This window comes from Gracilinanus agilis, chromosome 4, assembly GCF_016433145.1.
Source record: "Gracilinanus agilis isolate LMUSP501 chromosome 4, AgileGrace, whole genome shotgun sequence".
In the NCBI taxonomy this organism is placed as follows: domain Eukaryota; kingdom Metazoa; phylum Chordata; class Mammalia; order Didelphimorphia; family Didelphidae; genus Gracilinanus; species Gracilinanus agilis.
In genome coordinates this window covers 289150728-289167589 of record NC_058133.1, presented here as the reverse complement: position 1 = coordinate 289167589, position 16862 = coordinate 289150728, and the positions used below count along the sequence as shown (strand labels likewise).

The window sequence follows — 16862 nt, the reverse complement described above, 5'->3', positions numbered from 1 at the left end:
GCCTCTAAGTGGAGGCTCAGAGTTTCAGGGGGGAAAGGTGAAAAATCATAGATTTATTTTGTTTTATCTTCCCAGAGCAGAGAGAGAATATTTATCCTGGGAAGTTATTCCTCCTTAACCACTACCCCATCATTAAGTCAGTTGAAGAGTGAAGTGGGAAGATAAAATAAGACTAATTAAATGTGCTTAACACTCCTCCCCACCACTTTTCAACTTACTTTGGGTTTACAAGATTGAACTATAATTAGTGACTCTAAAAACTTTTAAGTCTCCCTTGACTCTGCCTCTGAGAGTTGATAAGTTTCTTTTTAGCTTACCTTGCAATAAATTCTGGCAAAATAGTACACAATAAATGATCTGCTTGGAATGCTTCCAGAAAAACCTAGGAAGACTTACATGAACTGATGCAAAGTAAAGTGATCAGAACTAGAAGAGCAACATTGTAATGACCAGCTAGGAATGACTACTAGCTATTTTCAGCATTAAAAAGATCCAAGACAATTCCAAAAGACTTAAGATGAAAAATGCTATCTACCTCCAGAGAAAGAACTAAAAAAGTCTGAATTTAGATGAAAGCATACCTTTTTTACTTTATTTTTTCATGGGTTTTTTGGTCTGTGTTTTCTTTCATGAAATGATTAATATGGAAATATGTTTTGTGTGATTGTGTATATGTAATCTTTATCAAATTGTTTGCCTTCTCAAGAATGAGGATGGAGAGAGAGCGAGAGAATCAGGAATGCCCAAATTTAAAAATCAAATGTTAAAAATTGTTTTGACATGTAATTGGGAAAAATAAAATATTAATTAAAAATCAATCATCTACTTAGAGAAATAAAAACATTGGTTTTCTTCCAAAAATGTATCTTTGAGTTTATAAGACAAGGATTATTTTAAAAGTGGAAATATCCCAAGTTAGTCCTTCATGTTCCCCCTCCCTCCCAATTGCATTAAAACTAATCATTCTTATTTTTTAAAATAGAATAAAAACCATGATTAAACAACATGCTGAGGATAAAGGAGTAGTGTATTTTGTTTAATTGAAATTTCTGGTTAACTGAGAGCTAAACAAATCTTTTTTCTTTTTTTTTTAATTGAAAATGTTTCTAAAATATTGTTAGATTACTTTTCTGCCAAAATCCCGTGAAGTGAATATAACTGGGCATTTCTTCTTTTGTGGAAGATCCTAAAGAGTATAAGGATAGGTAAAAAAAAAAAAAAAGCATTGCATCTAAAGGCAATCCAATGCATCAACTAGTAGGTTAAAAAAAAAATCTTACTTTTCGTCTTGTTTTCAAATGATTTTGTTTTATTACAAAATTTTCCACTTTCTGGAAAATTTTAGATGAATCAAAGGGGAAATAGTATAACAGTTGAAAAAATGTTGAATTTGGAAACAGGAGACCCGAGTTTGAGTCCTGACCCTACCACCTGTGTGATGTTGGTAAAATCATTTAACCTTTCTTGTCCCCAGTTTCTATACTCATAAAATGAAGAGACCAGACTCAATGATGTCTAAGATCTCTTCTGGTTCTAAATTTAGCTGTTTGTTAAATTTGGAATAAAATGAAAAAAAGAATCTATGATTCTATGAACCTGAATAAAATCAAGTTCTACTTAAATGAAGTTTTATAATAAGCATTGTAAAGATTAGGTTTTCTGATTTATACAGATTCTAGAGGGAAGCATCATATTTGCTAGTTATTGACTAGAAATGCCACAGGGGCACATACTAGTACTTCTATGGGCATGACTACAGGTGGAAACTGAAATATTAATTGTATTCTTTAGAAATCAGCTAATATAACACCCTTGTTCTTAATAAACAAGCCTTTCTCAAGTTTAAATATCTTCGTTGCTTCTTCAAGACCTTGATTATCCATTGGTGGCTTTCTTTGACTGCCAGGCTGAAGGAATTTCTGAATCCTGGGGAGCTTGCTGATTCTAGCTTTGAACTCCTGAAATGAAAAAAATGAAGCCATCTGTAAATGAAACAATTAGCCTTACACATGGGAGCAGAGCCCCAGGGTTGCTCATGCCAAGACCCGTCAGGGGTTATTTCATCTTGGGGGAAAGCTGTAAGTAGCATGCATTTTCACCCTGTGGGCAGTTATGTTTGAAAGTCCGTAGGAGCTCACTGCTCTACAAATGTAGAAAGCCTGCTTTTGCTATATAATAAATACAATATAACATAACATGATATATAACAGAACACAATACAACATAACATAACGATATGATATAACACAACATAACATGACAATAAAATATAACACAATATAACATGACATGATAATATATCATCACAAGACATAAAACACAACACAACACAACACAACATAACATAATATAATATAATCTTTCCAAAACGTATACCCTACAATGTGCTACAAAGGCTTTGAGCTCTGGGCTTGCCAATGGGTGTGATGCCTACTAGCTAAAAAAATCTAAGTTAGAGAACCTCATCCATAGAAGAGTGGGAAACAGACAATAATTTGTCTTGGATTACAGAAATTCATGAAAACGATATCAAGATTTGTGTCCCTGAAGGAAGATCACTCAGAAGAAATCTAAGATTTTTAAAAGAAGCATCTATTAATCACTTAATTTGTGCTAATCACTTTGCTAAGCTCTGGAGATACAAAGAAAAAGCAAAAATTGTCCCTGCCCTGAAGGAGCTTACATTCTAGTGGGGAAGAGAACACTTATAGAGCTGCATCTATGGGTGATATACAGCAAGTGCTTTTGATGGAATTACCTGTAGTTTTGGGAATGCTGAGAGAATGCCGGGCTTACATTCTTCAACCATTAAGATGAATTCAAGCAGAAGTACATCTGCCCAGCTCAGCTGGTTTCCAACAAGGTAATTTTTCCCAGGGTCCTTTAATGCCTGTGAGATGAGTGAAAAAGAGATAAAGAAAAGAATTTGTGGGAATATAGGGCTCATTACTTGAAGACAGTATATTATTTGAAACCAGGGCATTTTTTTCTGGCTGTCTCTAATGCCTGGAACACTTTCTTTCCTGTGTTCTGACAACTGACCTCCCTGATTTCCTTTAAGTTTCAACTAAAATTGCATCTTCTAAAGGAAGCCTCCCCCAACCCTATTAGTTCTAGAGCACTCTCCCCCTTCCCCATCTCTCTTCCTCCCTCCATTTTTCTCTGTCTCTGTCTCTCTCTCTGTCTTTGTTTCTGTCTCTCTTTTTATATCCCATTTATCCTGTACATGCTCTTGTTCAGTCATTTTCCAGTCATGTCCACTTCTTCGTGACCCCATTTGGGTTTTTCCAGACAAAGAAACTGGAATAGTTCATATCTCCTTCTCCAGCTCATTTTACAGATGAGGAAACTGAGTCATACAACAAGTAAATGTTTGAGGCCAGATTTGAATTCAGGAAGATGAGTCTTCCAGACTCTAGGCTCCACATTCTATCCATTGCCCCACTTAGTTACCTATCCTGTACATAGCTTGCTTTTTTTTTTAAACCCTTATCTTCCATCTTAGAATATTGATTCTAAGGAAGAAGAGCACTAAGGGCTAGGCAATGGAAGTTAAGTGACTTGCCCAGGGTCACACAGCTAAGAAGAAGTGTCTGAGGCCAGATTTGAACCCAGGATCTTCCATTTCTAAGCCTAGCTCTCAATCCATTGAGCCACCCAGCTGCGCCCACACACACACATAGCTTGTTTTATATATTTGTTTGCATGCCATCTCCTTTAGATTATAGACTCATTGAGGACAAGAACTATCTTTTGCCTTTTTGTATTTCTGGCACTTAGCACATTGCCTGCCAGGTAGGCACTTAACAAACGTTTATTGAATGAATGAATAGTATACTGGAAAGAGCAAAGATACAGAGAAGAAAATTATTTAGAAGAGGTCACAAATAAATAGAGAAATTATTACTATCTCATTAGTTAATCAGTTATAATTAGTTAACACTTGTTAAGTACCCATTATATATAGTGCTAAGCACTGAGGATACAAAGGAAGTGAAAATACAATCCTTGCTCTCAAGGGGCTCGAAGACTAATGAGGAAAGCAACATGCAAACAACTGTGTAAAAATTATACACACACCCACACTAAATTGGAGATGGTTTCAGAAGGAAGACTAGGAAACTCTTCCTGCAGCAGGTAGGACTTTACCCAGGACTTGAAGGGAAGCCAGAGAAGTCAGGTGGCACAAGTGAAGTAGGAGAGGGCTCCAGGCATGGCAGACAGTCAATGCCTGTTGAAACTAACTGACCCATGGATAAATATCTTTTTCACTATAACAGAAAACTAGACAACTTGGGTAATGGCACAACAAATTTCTGTTTTAGCCATTGTTTGGCAAATCAATGCACATTTATTAAAGGTCTCCTCCACGCAAGGCACCATGTATGACGATGGCCAAAAACAGTCTAATCCCGTATTGGCAAACCTACGACACATATGCCAGAGGGGGCTGCTCCTTTCCCTGTCTCCAAGACACCTAAGCACATTTCTCACATCACCCGCCCCTCTGCCTGGCAGCCCAATGGCAGCGCTTCCTCCCTCTCCTGTCTGAAGTAAGGGGGTGGCTCACATACGGCAGGGTGCAGTTTGGGCACTCGGTCTCTAAAAGGTTCACCATCACTGGTCTAGTCTCTGCCCTCTAGGAGCTTGTAACCTACTAGATGAAAGATACTAAAATATATAGACAAATGTAATGGACATTTGTGTAAAACATTCATTTCATTGATGCTCCGAATAATAGGATTTAGTTGTGGAAGGAATCTGGAGATCAATTAGTCCAGCTCCTTTATTTAAAGATGAGGAAATGGAGGCTTACTAGGGGTTCAAGTGATTTGTCCATGATATAAAACTAGAAAACAGTAATTTTTTTTCTATTACATCATGCTGTCTCCTCTAATCTAATGAAACTATGACCTATAACCTCACAATTGAATAATTTACTAAGGAAATATTATGAATGAAATGAAGAAGGGGCATATGATATTATGAAAAGAGCCTTCAACTTGAAATATGAAAGACTTTGATTCTCTTTCCTGAACTGCCGCTTACTGTGTGACTTTGAGCAAGTGACCGCCTCTATTTACTCATCCATAAAATGAGAGTGGCACTGCCCATATAAAGGGTTGTTGGAAAGATCAAATAGAATAGTGCTTGTAAAGTATTGGGTAATCATAAAACACTTGATAAATGTATAGCATTTAAAGCTTTTCAGAACCTGACTCCAACCTACTTTTCCAGCCTTAATTTTACATTATTCCTAGTCACACAATTTAAAGTCTAGCCAAACTGACCTTCTGGCTATGCCTCACACAAGGCTTCCCACCTCCTGATTCCAGGCAGTTGCAGAATCTGGTCCTCAATGCTTGGTCTGTACTCTCTTTTTACCTTGAGCTTTATAGAATTCCTAGCTTCTTGAAGGTTCACTTCAAAGGTCCCCCCAATTTACCTTACACTTATCTTTTTATATATACCTTTATATCACCATATATACACACATGGACTCGTATATTTGCTATATCCTCCTATAGAGTATAAGCTCTTTGAAAGCAGGATCTTTCATTTTGTCTTTTTAACCTCATTACCTGATGAATAGTTGGCTCTTTTTTTTAAAACCATTACCTTTCACCTTAGAATCAAAACTGTGGATTGAAGTCAGGTTATGAAAAAACTTCAATAAAAGCTTGTTGAATTGTATTGAAACTTCACTTCATGAATTCCATTTTGTTTTAAAAGTCCTTACCTTCTTTCTTTCTTTCTTTCTTTCTTTCTTTCTTTCTTTCTTTCTTTCTTTCTTTCTTTCTTTCTTTCTTTCTTTCTTTCTTTCTTTCTTTCTTTCTTTCTTTTTTTTAAATTTTAAACCCTTAACTTCTGTGTATTGACTTATAGGTGGAAAATTGGTAAGGGTAGGCAATGGGGGCCAAGTGACTTGCCCAGGGTCACACAGCTGGGAAGTGTCCGAGGCCGGATTTGAACCCAGGACCTCCTGTCTCTAGGCCTTGCTCTCAATCCACTGAGCTACCCAGCTGCCCCACCTTACCTTCTTTCTTAAAGTCAATACTATATATTGATTCCAAAGCAGAAGAGCAGTAAGGGCTAGGCAAAGGGCTTTAAGTGACTTGCCCAGGGTCATGCAACTAGGAATTGTCTGATGTCATATTTGAACCTAGGACCTCCCATCTCAATCCACTGAGACACCTAGCTGCCCCCTCATATAATTTTTAAATGTAAAAAAGAAATATTAATTAATGTTTCTCTTGCAAATCCCTGAATATTGTGTTCAAAGTAGCTACCTATCTTTATTTAGTGTCAGCTCTTTATAAATTCATAGGATCCTAGATTCTAGAGCTGGAAGTGACATTAGGGGTCATTAAGTCCAACTCCCTTATTTTTCAGATGAAGAAACTGAGGTCCAGATAGGATGGGTGACTTACCCAGGGTCGCACAGCTGATAAGTGTCTGAAGCAGGATTTAAATGTAGGTCTTCCTGACTCCAAACCCAGTACTCCATCCACTATACTATGCTAACTCATTTTAAAATTTAGGAAACTCAGATCTAGGATAATTAAGTGAGGTGCCCATGTTTCCTCAATAAGAATCCCAAGTGGGATCTGAACTCAGAGCTTTTGTCTAGACTCCAGAGCCAGTGGTTTTTCTCTTCTACCATGCTGCCTCCAGTGTTTCTGCCTCATTATGTATTTGCTCAGAATGAAATGGAAAAGACACTTGTAATTTCAGTGAACGTGCACTGCCTCATTGTTCCATACCTTCTCGTATACAGGGAGAAATCTTTGGTTGGCTTTCTCAGCAATGACTCTGAGAGCCTCCTCTCTGTCTTGAGGCAAACACAATGGTTGGAGCATAATTATGTCATATAGATCTCGCATTCCTTCCACGTACATGTCAATACTGGAAAAGAAAAGAGGTAGCAATCAAAATCTAGCTCATCATATTATTGAGAGTTTCCAATCAAATAATGTCTGGAAAATGCTTTGCAAACTTTCAAGCTCTCTTTGCATTTGTCATTATTATTCAGTGCAGTATCGAATGAAATGTTGCATGCAGAAATGCTTTTTCCAAAGTATAAAGAACTGTTAGGCAAATGTGAGATATTATGACGTAGCAATGAAGGCCGGCATGAGTGAATAATTCATACATCATTGTAGTATAAATACCAAGATGTGCCATAGAGTAGACTGTATAGAGCAGAGCTTCTTGACATTTTTGTGGGCCATAGATCTATAGACTCCTCAGAATAATGTTTTTAAATGTACAAAATGGAATACATAAAACTACAAAGGAAACCAATTATATTGAAATATTGTTATTGTCTAAATATTTAAGTAAATAAGTTCCCAGACCCCAGGTAAGAATTCTGCCTAATCAGGTCTATGTTAAGGTCCAGATGCTGAAAATGGTCCATTTACAGACTAGCATCTGGGATCTTTCTGAAAATGGAAAATGCTTGGTTCAGGGCTTTAAAAACATCAAGTCCTTTTTTTTTTTTTAAACCCTTACCTTCCGTCTTGGAGTCAATACTGTGTATTGGCTCCAAGGCAGAAGAGTGGTAAGGGCTAGGCAATGGGAGTCAAGTGACTTGCCCAGGGTCACACAGCTGGGAAGTGTCTGAGGCCAGATTTGAATCTAGGACCTCTCCTCTCTAGGTCTAACTTTCAATCCACTGAGCTACCCAGTTGCCCCCTCATCAAGACCTATTTTAAAAGATACTTTGACTTAGTTTAGACAAACGTAACAAAACCATGATCATAAAGCAGAATTCATCCTATGTTGTCCTGGCTTTGCCTTTTAAATATGAACCTGTGATTTCATCAGCATGGGTAATTCTCTGAACCAGGTGGACTGGAAAGTCACCTGCCATTTATAGTTTTAGTGGGGCCTGCAGAAGTTAGATAACCTTCTAGGATCCATTCAAACCTGGGCTCAAACTGGTTTTTCTGACTCTAAAGTATAAACCACCTTAGAAGAGAGATTGATTTATTATTTGTATCTCCAGGGCACATAATAGATCCTTAATTTGTTTTTTTTAAAACCTTGACATTCTGGCTTATAATTGATACTAAGTATTGATTTGTTCTAAGGCAAAAGAGAGGATAAAGGTTAGGCAATTGGGCTTAAAAGACTTGCCCAGGGTCACACAGCTAGGAAGTTCCTGAGGCCACATTTGAACCCAGGTCCTCCCAATTCCCCACCACTATGCTACCTAGCTGCCTCAGTAAATTCTTATTGCTTGATCGGTTCATCCAATATGAGCCTGTGGCTTCTCTATGTTGAGTTAATAAACATAAACATAGAAACTAATTTTTTAAAGTAGCCTCATTTTCATTGAGTTAAAAGTGAAATTATTTCTTGTTTTTGAACTCCTGCTCTTACAATTAGATTATTTTATTATTATTAAAAAGGACTTTTTATATTGTAGTTATGATATTTGGAGATCCAAAGTCAGTATTTCTTTTCTCCTGAACAAGTCATCTTTGCATGTGTGAATGGGCCAGCCCGTTACAGATGAGCCCTACCACATTAGGAGGACATTATTCCCAAGCATGCTCATAAAGTGAAGACCTAGTTCCATATGCACTTCATTGGATCATAAGATCTTTGGGACTATTCTTGCCCTTTTTTTTAATCCCCAGCACTTAGCACAACACCTGGCACATTGTAGGTGCTTAATAAGTATTGGTTGATTGATAAGCTGCCCACAGAAGCCAGTATCATAACTCTAGAGTCAACACAAGCTGCTGGAGATTTCATTTTCTCCTTTGACCCCTACTTTGTTCATTCCTGTAGATACACATTAGGGTTTCTTGTACTTGGCTCCAAGATCTCATGGGGGAAAAGGAGCTGAAAATTTTACATATTTACTTTTATAAGGGACGGATAAGAACTTTCTTGCTTTGTTAAATATATAAAAGGAAATAATTTCTTAACACAATTTCATTAAGAGGCAGGGGGATCTAATAGATAAAGAGATGGCCGTGAGGTCAGGAAGACCTAGGTTCAAGTTTTGTCTTTGACCTCTACTGGTGGTGTGATCCTGGGCAAATCATTCCTCAGACTCCATTGGTAAGAAGAAATTTCTGGAGCAGCTATTTGGTCCTTATTGCTTTTCTGCCCTGAAACCAAATCTTAGTATGGATTCTAAGACAGAAGGTAATGATTTTTTTTAAAGAAGAAATGTCCTTAAATCAAAAAGGGCAGCTTCTGTGTTTTATTATAAATATGTAATGATTACTGTACAGTGCTTGCTCCTTCAGGTCCTTCCCATACAAGTTGTATTTTGAAGCTATATATCTTAGGATGGCTCTGGTTTGTACCAAGTACATTCCATCGATTTCAACCATTGGCACTTGTTCATACATCAGTTTTCCACCTAAAAACGGAAAGAGACATCAGGTCAGTGGCTTACTCCTTCCCATTGGATTATTGTCATAAGATCATTGTTCTGGGACCAGAAGGGACCTCAGAGATTGTCTAGTTCAACTCATTTTACAGTAGGGGAAATTGAGACCCAGGAGGGCTGAGGGATTTACTCAAAGTCAGAAGCAGAATTTGAACTTACAAGCCAGAATTGTTTTCACTGTATTACATCACAATGTTTTCCATGAGGAGGGGGATTCTTTTTATTCTTCTTTTTTTTAAATCCTTATTTTTTGTCTTAGAATCAATATCGTGTATTGGTTCTAAGGCAGAAAGTCAAGACTAGGCAATTAGGATAAAGTGACTTGCCCAAGGTCACAAAGCTAAAAGTGTTTGAGTTCATATCTGAACCCATGACCTCCTGTCTTCAGGCCTGGCACTCAATCCACTGAGACACATAGTTGCCTCCAGGGTTCTTTTCATTGTAGAATCAGTGACTCCCACCATGCAAAAAGGGATTGTACTTGCTGCCCAATAAAGTTGTTCTAGATGTGATGAACTCTCTTCCGTGTATTCATTGACCCAGAAACACTGACCTTGCTGTTCCTCAAATAAAATACTTTCTCTCTCTCCTCTCTCTCCCCATGCCTTGAAGGAGACTTCTTTATTTCTACCTTCCATCTTCTCTGGTTTCAAGTCCCAGCCAAGATCCCCTCTTCAGCAAGAAGTGTTCCCTGATTGCCCCTTAGTGCCAGGGCCTCCTTTCTGTGAGCCATATCCAGTTTACCTACACATATCTTATTTGTTCCAACCATTTGCTTGTTTTCTCTCCCATCAGACCATGAGCTCCTCAGCAACAGGGGCTGTTTTTGCCTTTCTATGTAACTCTGTCACTCAGTAGAGTGCTTGGCATATGTTGTTGTTATTCACTTATTTCAGTTGTGTCTGTCTCTTCATGACCCAATTTGGGGTTTTCTTGGCAAAGATGCTGGAATGAGTTGCCATTTCCCCTTCTGGTTAATTTTACAGATGGGAAAACTGAGGCAAACAGGGTTTAGTAAGCTGCCTAGGATCACACAGCCAGTATAGATCTGAAGCTAAATTTGAATTCTAGGCTCAGCACTCTATCCACTATGCCACCTACCTACCATGTGGCACACAGTAGGTGCTTGACAAATGCTTCTTGACTGACTAAAAGCTACTGCTGGAATGCCATTCATTAACAACAATAGTTCTGAGAATCATACTAGCATTTCAGTATCCTAGGCATTCTGGATGGTATCCATGAATCCAGGAAAGATCTCTAGTGATTATTCTGTGATCTGTCAAAGCAGGGAACTCCCACCACCAACCCAGATGCCCATTCTTTCTATGACTTAAATACTTTGCCTCTTTGAGTAATCTGTGATTCTTGACTTAAAGGATTCTGCCTTCAAGCCTTCTTTCGCAAACTGATATCCCTAAAACACAAATCTGACAGTGTCTCTTCTGCTAAAAGAGCTCCATCTGCCCTTCCTGCATCTGGCCTAAAATACAAACTCTTCTTTTTTGTATCCAAATCCCTTCCCGGTCTGGTTTCAACGTGCCCTTCCAGGCTTCTCACCTATGACTCGTCCTCACACACCCTGCCTCCCAGACAAAAGGACCTACTTGTTTTTCAGCAGATACAACATTATGCCTCCTGTCTCCTTACTTTTATATGGGCTGACTTCCATCCTTGGAATTTACTCCCTCCTCACCTTTCCTGATCCCCTCTAGCTGCGGGCACTCTCCTTCACCTGAAGTTACTTTCTCCCTGAAATTCATTGTTGTTCAATCATTTCAGTTGTGTCCAACTCTTTGTGAGCCCATTTGGGGTCACCTACCTCCCCTCCCTTGAAATTGCTTTGTATTTGAGTGTACTTTATATTTACTCATAAAGGCCTCAGTGAATAGTTCTGGTCTTAGAGTCAAGAACACTAGGGTTCAAACCTTGTCTCAGACCCTTGCTGGCTGGTAGCTCTGGGAAAGACACTCAAACTCTCAGCCTCAGTTTCTCCTCATCTATAAAACGGGGATGATGCCAGCACCCACTCCCCAGGATGGTTGTCAAGATCAAAGGAGATAATCTTTGCAAAGCTAAAAAATTTGCAGAGCTAGCAAAGTATGATGATGATAACAATGTTTGTATATGATGTTCCCTCCCCCCCCCAAAGAATATAAACTTGTTGAGGGAAGGGACTATTTTGTTCTGTTTTGTTTTGTTTTTCATTTTTGTAGCTCCACTGTCTTAAATATCACTTGATGCATTTTTATGCTATTTTTGTTCAGTCATGTCTGACACCCTTTAGGATCTTATTTGTGTTTTTTTAAAGAGAAGATACTGGAGTGCTTTGCCATTTGCTTCTCCAGTTCATTTTTCAGATGAGGAAACTAAGCAAATGGAGTTAAGTGACTTGCTCAGGGTCACAGATAGTAAGTGCCTAAGGCCAGATTTGAACTCAGGGAGATGTGTCTTCCTGACTCCAGGGCCAGCACTCTACATACACTACGGTGCCATCCAGCTGTACCTGATACATAGCAAGTGCTTAATAAATGCCTATTGATTAATTGATTGATTTATTCCCTTCCTTCAGGAGCCAATGCCATAGCCTGGGTCACCTCCCTCCTAGAGTCTTTCAATGTTTCTCTCTTTTTCAGGAGTAAAAAGCTTTACTTTCTTCTCTGGTGTGCTCATTTGGAAGCTCAAACCCTACCTCTGAGGTCCAGAAGAGCACACCTATGTACTCCATCCTCTTTATGATTTAAAACATACTTTTTCACAATGATAGAATCAGAATTTTAGAGTTTCAAGGGATTTTAGAAATCGTGTGTGTCTTTTTAGGCAAGGCAATGGAAATTGCTTTTCTTTTTTTCTAAACCTTTACTTTTCTGACTTAGTAACAACTCTAAGATAGAAGGCAAGGGTGAGGCAAACAGGGTTAAGTGACTTGCCCAAGGTCACACAACTAGAAAGTGTCTGAGGCTAGATATGAACCCAGGTCCTCCTGACTCCAATCCTGGTATTCTATCCACTTTGCCATTCATGGCAAACTACTACTAATTTGTTCTTGGACTAGTTCAACCCAAAACAAAGCTTTGAACTTACTCTTAATTAAATTCTCACGTTGTTCAGCTGTTTCAAAATTCCTTTCTTCAAACTAGAAAAGAGAAAGACATGTGAAGGTATTAGAGCAATGGAATAACAATGTTTGCACTAGAAAATCAGCTACAGCAACCAGGTAGTATAATGGGTAGAAAATAGAAGTAGGAATCACAAAAACCTGAGTTTCAAATCCTGCCTTGGGTATTTACTAGCCAGGTGACCTGAGGTAAGTCACTTAATTTCTGTGGGCCTCAGTTTCCTCATCTGCAAGAATGAGGAACTTGCGCCAAATGAACTCTAAGTTTCTTTCCAGCTCAACATGTATGGTTCTTCAATGCCTTTGTCCAACAGTTCTTGAACTTTTTGGTCTCAGAACCCCATTACATTCTTAAAAAATATATATATTTTTAAAACCTTAACTTCTGTGTATTGGCTCCTAGGTGGAAGAGTGGTAAGGGTGGGCAATGGGGATCAAGTGACTTGCCCAGGGTCACACAGCTGGGAAGTGTCTGAGGTCGGATTTGAACCTAGGTCCTCCCATCTCTAGGCCTGACTCTCAATCCACTGAGCCACCCAGCTGCCCCCACATTCTTAAAATATTGAGGACCCACCAAAAGAGCTTCTGCTGATGTGGGTTCTATCTATCAATATTTGCCATATTGGAAAATAAAATGATGAACCTAAAACATATCAATTTAAACATATTTGTTAATTCCTTGAACAATAATAATAAACATTATCTATTAATATAAATATAAAAATTATTTTAATAAGAAATTGGGAGAAAGTAAAATAAAAATATACACAAAACACATAAATAATTTTTATGAAAAATGCCTGTTTAATAAAAAAAATAGTGAGAAGAGTATATCAGTTCTAAGAGAGAAGAGCAAAAAGGGCTAGACAACTAAGATTAAATGACTTGTCCAGGGTCACACAGCTAGGAAGTATCTGATGTCACATTTGAACACAGGACCGCCCATCTCCAAACCTGGCTTTTATCCACTGAGCCACCGAGCTGTCCCTTGTACACCTCTTTGACATCTAGTCTAATAGAAGATGACTAGATTCTTCTATCTGATTCTGCATTCGGTCTGTTGCAATATATTATTTTGGATGAAGTATATATGTGAAGAAAATCCAGCTCTACACAGATATGTTATTGGAAAAAGGAGGAGTATTTTAATAGGTTAATAATATTTTAGTAATATTATAAAAATCATTTTGACCACAAGTATTCCCTGAAAAGATCTTGGGGAACTCCAGGGAGCTGTAGACTACTCTTTAAGAATCTCTGTTCTAGTCTACTCTCCCCTTTTTGTTTTTATTCAAAAAGTCAGAGAGAAATGATTTATGGAATAAATTGCCAATTGGAAACAATTTGTATTTGTTTCATTTTGTATCTATCCAGCGTACAGAGTGTACTGTATAAGAAAATACAAAGAATCTATGATTCTGGCAATCATATTATGGCTTAATATATAAGTTCTGTTCCCTAAGGCACATAGAGGCAAGATTTGACTTCAGGTTTCCCTAACTCTAGGTCCCACATTCTATCACTATAGTCAGCCTTTTGGGGATGGAGATGGGGGAAGTGTCTGGACTTCTGATTCCATCAATATGGGATAGAGGTGTCAAAAAGGCTGCTTGTAAAACTCTGAGTACATGGGAAATATTTAAAAATAAAATTACAGGGGACAGCTAAGTGGCTCAGTGGATTGAGAGTCAGGCCTGGAGATAGGAGGTCCTGGCTTCAAATCTAGCCTCAGACACTTCCCAGCTGTGTGACCTTGGGCAAGTCACTTGACCCCCATTGCCAATCCTTACCACTCATTTGCCTTAGAACCAATAAATAGTATTGATTCTGAGATGGAAGGTAAAAGTTCTTTTTTTAAAAGAAAAGTAAAAAAGTAAACAGGACATAAATAATAATAATAACGTTAATTTTTTTTCCTTATATAGGGTTTAGTGGTCCTTTTTAAATTTGAGTTTGATACCACTGATGGAGGGAACTCTCACTGAGGAAACCCCATCTACTAGGGGCAGAGGGAAGAGCATAAACTAGACGCCCTCAAGATTTCTTCCAATTCTCTCTCTCTATAGTCCCATGATCCTATGACTTAGCCGAGGAAGCCCAGCTAATGAGTGGCAGAGCCACAACTATTAGCTGTGTCTCCTGACTTTACTGTGCCGTATTGTTTAATTAATATTATGACTGCTATTAATAATTATAATTACTGCTCATAGGTTCATAGATTGAGATTTTCAGGCTATTTTTATTCAATTGTACCCTACTCTTCTGGCTTTATTTTGGGGTTTTCTAAGCAAAGATACTGTAGTGGTTTGCCCTTTCCTCCTCTAGATCATTTTACAGATGAGGAAACTGAGGCAAGCAGGGAGAAGTGACTTGGCCAGTGTCACACAGCTAGTAAGCGTCCGAGGCTAGATTTGAAGTCAGGAAGAGGAGTCTTCCTCGTTCTAAGCCCAGTACTCTACCCATTGTACCAATTGATGCCCTTTTAGGCTGTTTACAGAACAACCAGGTGGTGTGGTGGATAAAACACACGGTAGTCTTATTTTCAGTTCCGTGACAAAGTAGGCTGCTCTGTCTGGCAAAACTGAAGTTCTTCTGATCCCAGAACATGGATAGAATGGAAGGGACGTTGGAGATGATCTTGTCCAGTCCTTTCATTTGACAGGAGAGGAGCTGAACTCCAGGAGAAACGATTTACTAATATTAATTAGAGGTTGTGGGGGGAAATCATTTGCTACCACCTGAAAGATTGTTACAAAATTTTTCTACCACATCAGCCTAAAATTTATTATATTTATAATATAATGTAATATATCATATGTTATAACATAATATAATATATTAATGCTTAAAGGTTTATACATTTCGTGAAGACTTCAAGAAAACCTTATGTATAATGAAACTGAATCTTCCCTATTCTTTCCCCAAGAAAAAAGAAAGCAACAAAAATGAAGATTGCTAAAATCTCTTTAGAAACAAACAGAACTTCTGCTTCTTGATATTTTCCAATTTTCCAAAATGTTGGATTTTTAATGAATAATAACACTAAATAAAAACAGCCAGGAAGCTGAGGAAATAAATGGGAACCAGTGTCAGGAGGTCCTTCAAACCAGTATTATTTTTTTGTGTGAAAGCACAGAAAGCCATTTTTTAAGGAGTCATTATAGGCAAAGATAACAGAATGTTAAAGCTGGTATTGGGTCCCAGCACTAATCCAGTCCCAACCTCCTATTTAAGAAATGATGAGGGGCAGCTGGGTAGCTCAGTGGATTGAGAGTCAGGCCTAGAGACAGGAGGTCCTAGGTTCAAACCCAGCCTCAGCCACTTCCCAGCTGTGTGACCCTGGGCAAGTCACTTGACCCCCATTACCCACCCTTACCACTCTTCCACCTAGGAGCCAATACACAGAAGTTAAGGGTTTAAAAATGTAAAAATAAACAAACAACAAAAAAAGAAATGATGAACCTGAGACTCAGAGATGCACATTGCTTGCCTAAAGACAGATAATTACCTTGGACCCAAGTGTGCTAAATTCAAGTCTAGTGCACTTTTCACCTCTATTATCACATCCTCTGATAATACTTTCAGAAGGAGATGTCAACCAATACTTAATTATCTAGATAAATCCACCCTTCAAACTCTTTCTATGACTCAGTTTATTGTTTAAAAAAAATAGTGATCACAATGATTGTGCCTCCTTTATTGGTTCAGTGACTAGAGGACCAGACCTGGAGTCAGGAAGAATCATCTCCCTATTTTCAAATCTAGCTTCTGACACTTACTTTCTGTGTGACTCTGGGCAAGTCACTTAACCTCTTTTGCCTCAGTTTCCTCATCTGTAAAATGAGATCAAAAAAGAAATGGCCAACGGCTCCTTGTATCTTTGGCAAGAAAACCCTAAATGACATCACAAAGGGTCAAACGCTACTGAAACGACTCAGCAACAAATTCAGTGAGTTCCCTGTGGCTTCTCCACTAGTAAATATTCACTTAGGCTGAAGAACAAGAATAAATCCAAGAAAGAAATTAAGCATCTACCTCTACTCCAGCAGCTGCCAAGAGCCAGCGCACGGATTCCATTCTGCCTCTTCCATTGAAGTAATGAAGTATGGGCTTCCCAGCCATGATTTTCAATTCCTGGTTTTCTGAAAAAGAGCAGAAAGCAGCAAGCTGATCAGGACCTCGAGATACAAGCTGTCCTTTTTGTAATCCTGACTCCACTGAGACTATATGAGCTAAGTCCAAACACTAAGTGCAGAGAGCAGACTGGGGAGGAGAGAAGAGGGAGGAGACTCATGGGAAGGGCAGGAGTCAGACCTCCCATTTTTCCCC

The 16862-nt window shown here is 38.4% G+C and overlaps 1 protein-coding gene across 1 annotated transcript; it reads right to left on the bottom strand.

The window, feature by feature from the left end:
- Nucleotides 1–1009: 1009 nt before the first annotated feature.
- Nucleotides 1010–16738, bottom strand: LOC123244799 (glutathione S-transferase alpha I-like). The gene is made up of 6 exons (XM_044673404.1): nt 16569–16738; nt 12500–12551; nt 9253–9385; nt 6765–6906; nt 2759–2890; nt 1010–1958 (listed from the first exon to the last, which is right to left on the bottom strand). The coding sequence occupies exons 1-6, from the start codon at nt 16653–16655 to the stop codon at nt 1788–1790; spliced, it is 717 nt and encodes a 238-aa protein (XP_044529339.1). The 5' UTR covers nt 16656–16738; the 3' UTR covers nt 1010–1787.
- Nucleotides 16739–16862: the final 124 nt, after the last annotated feature.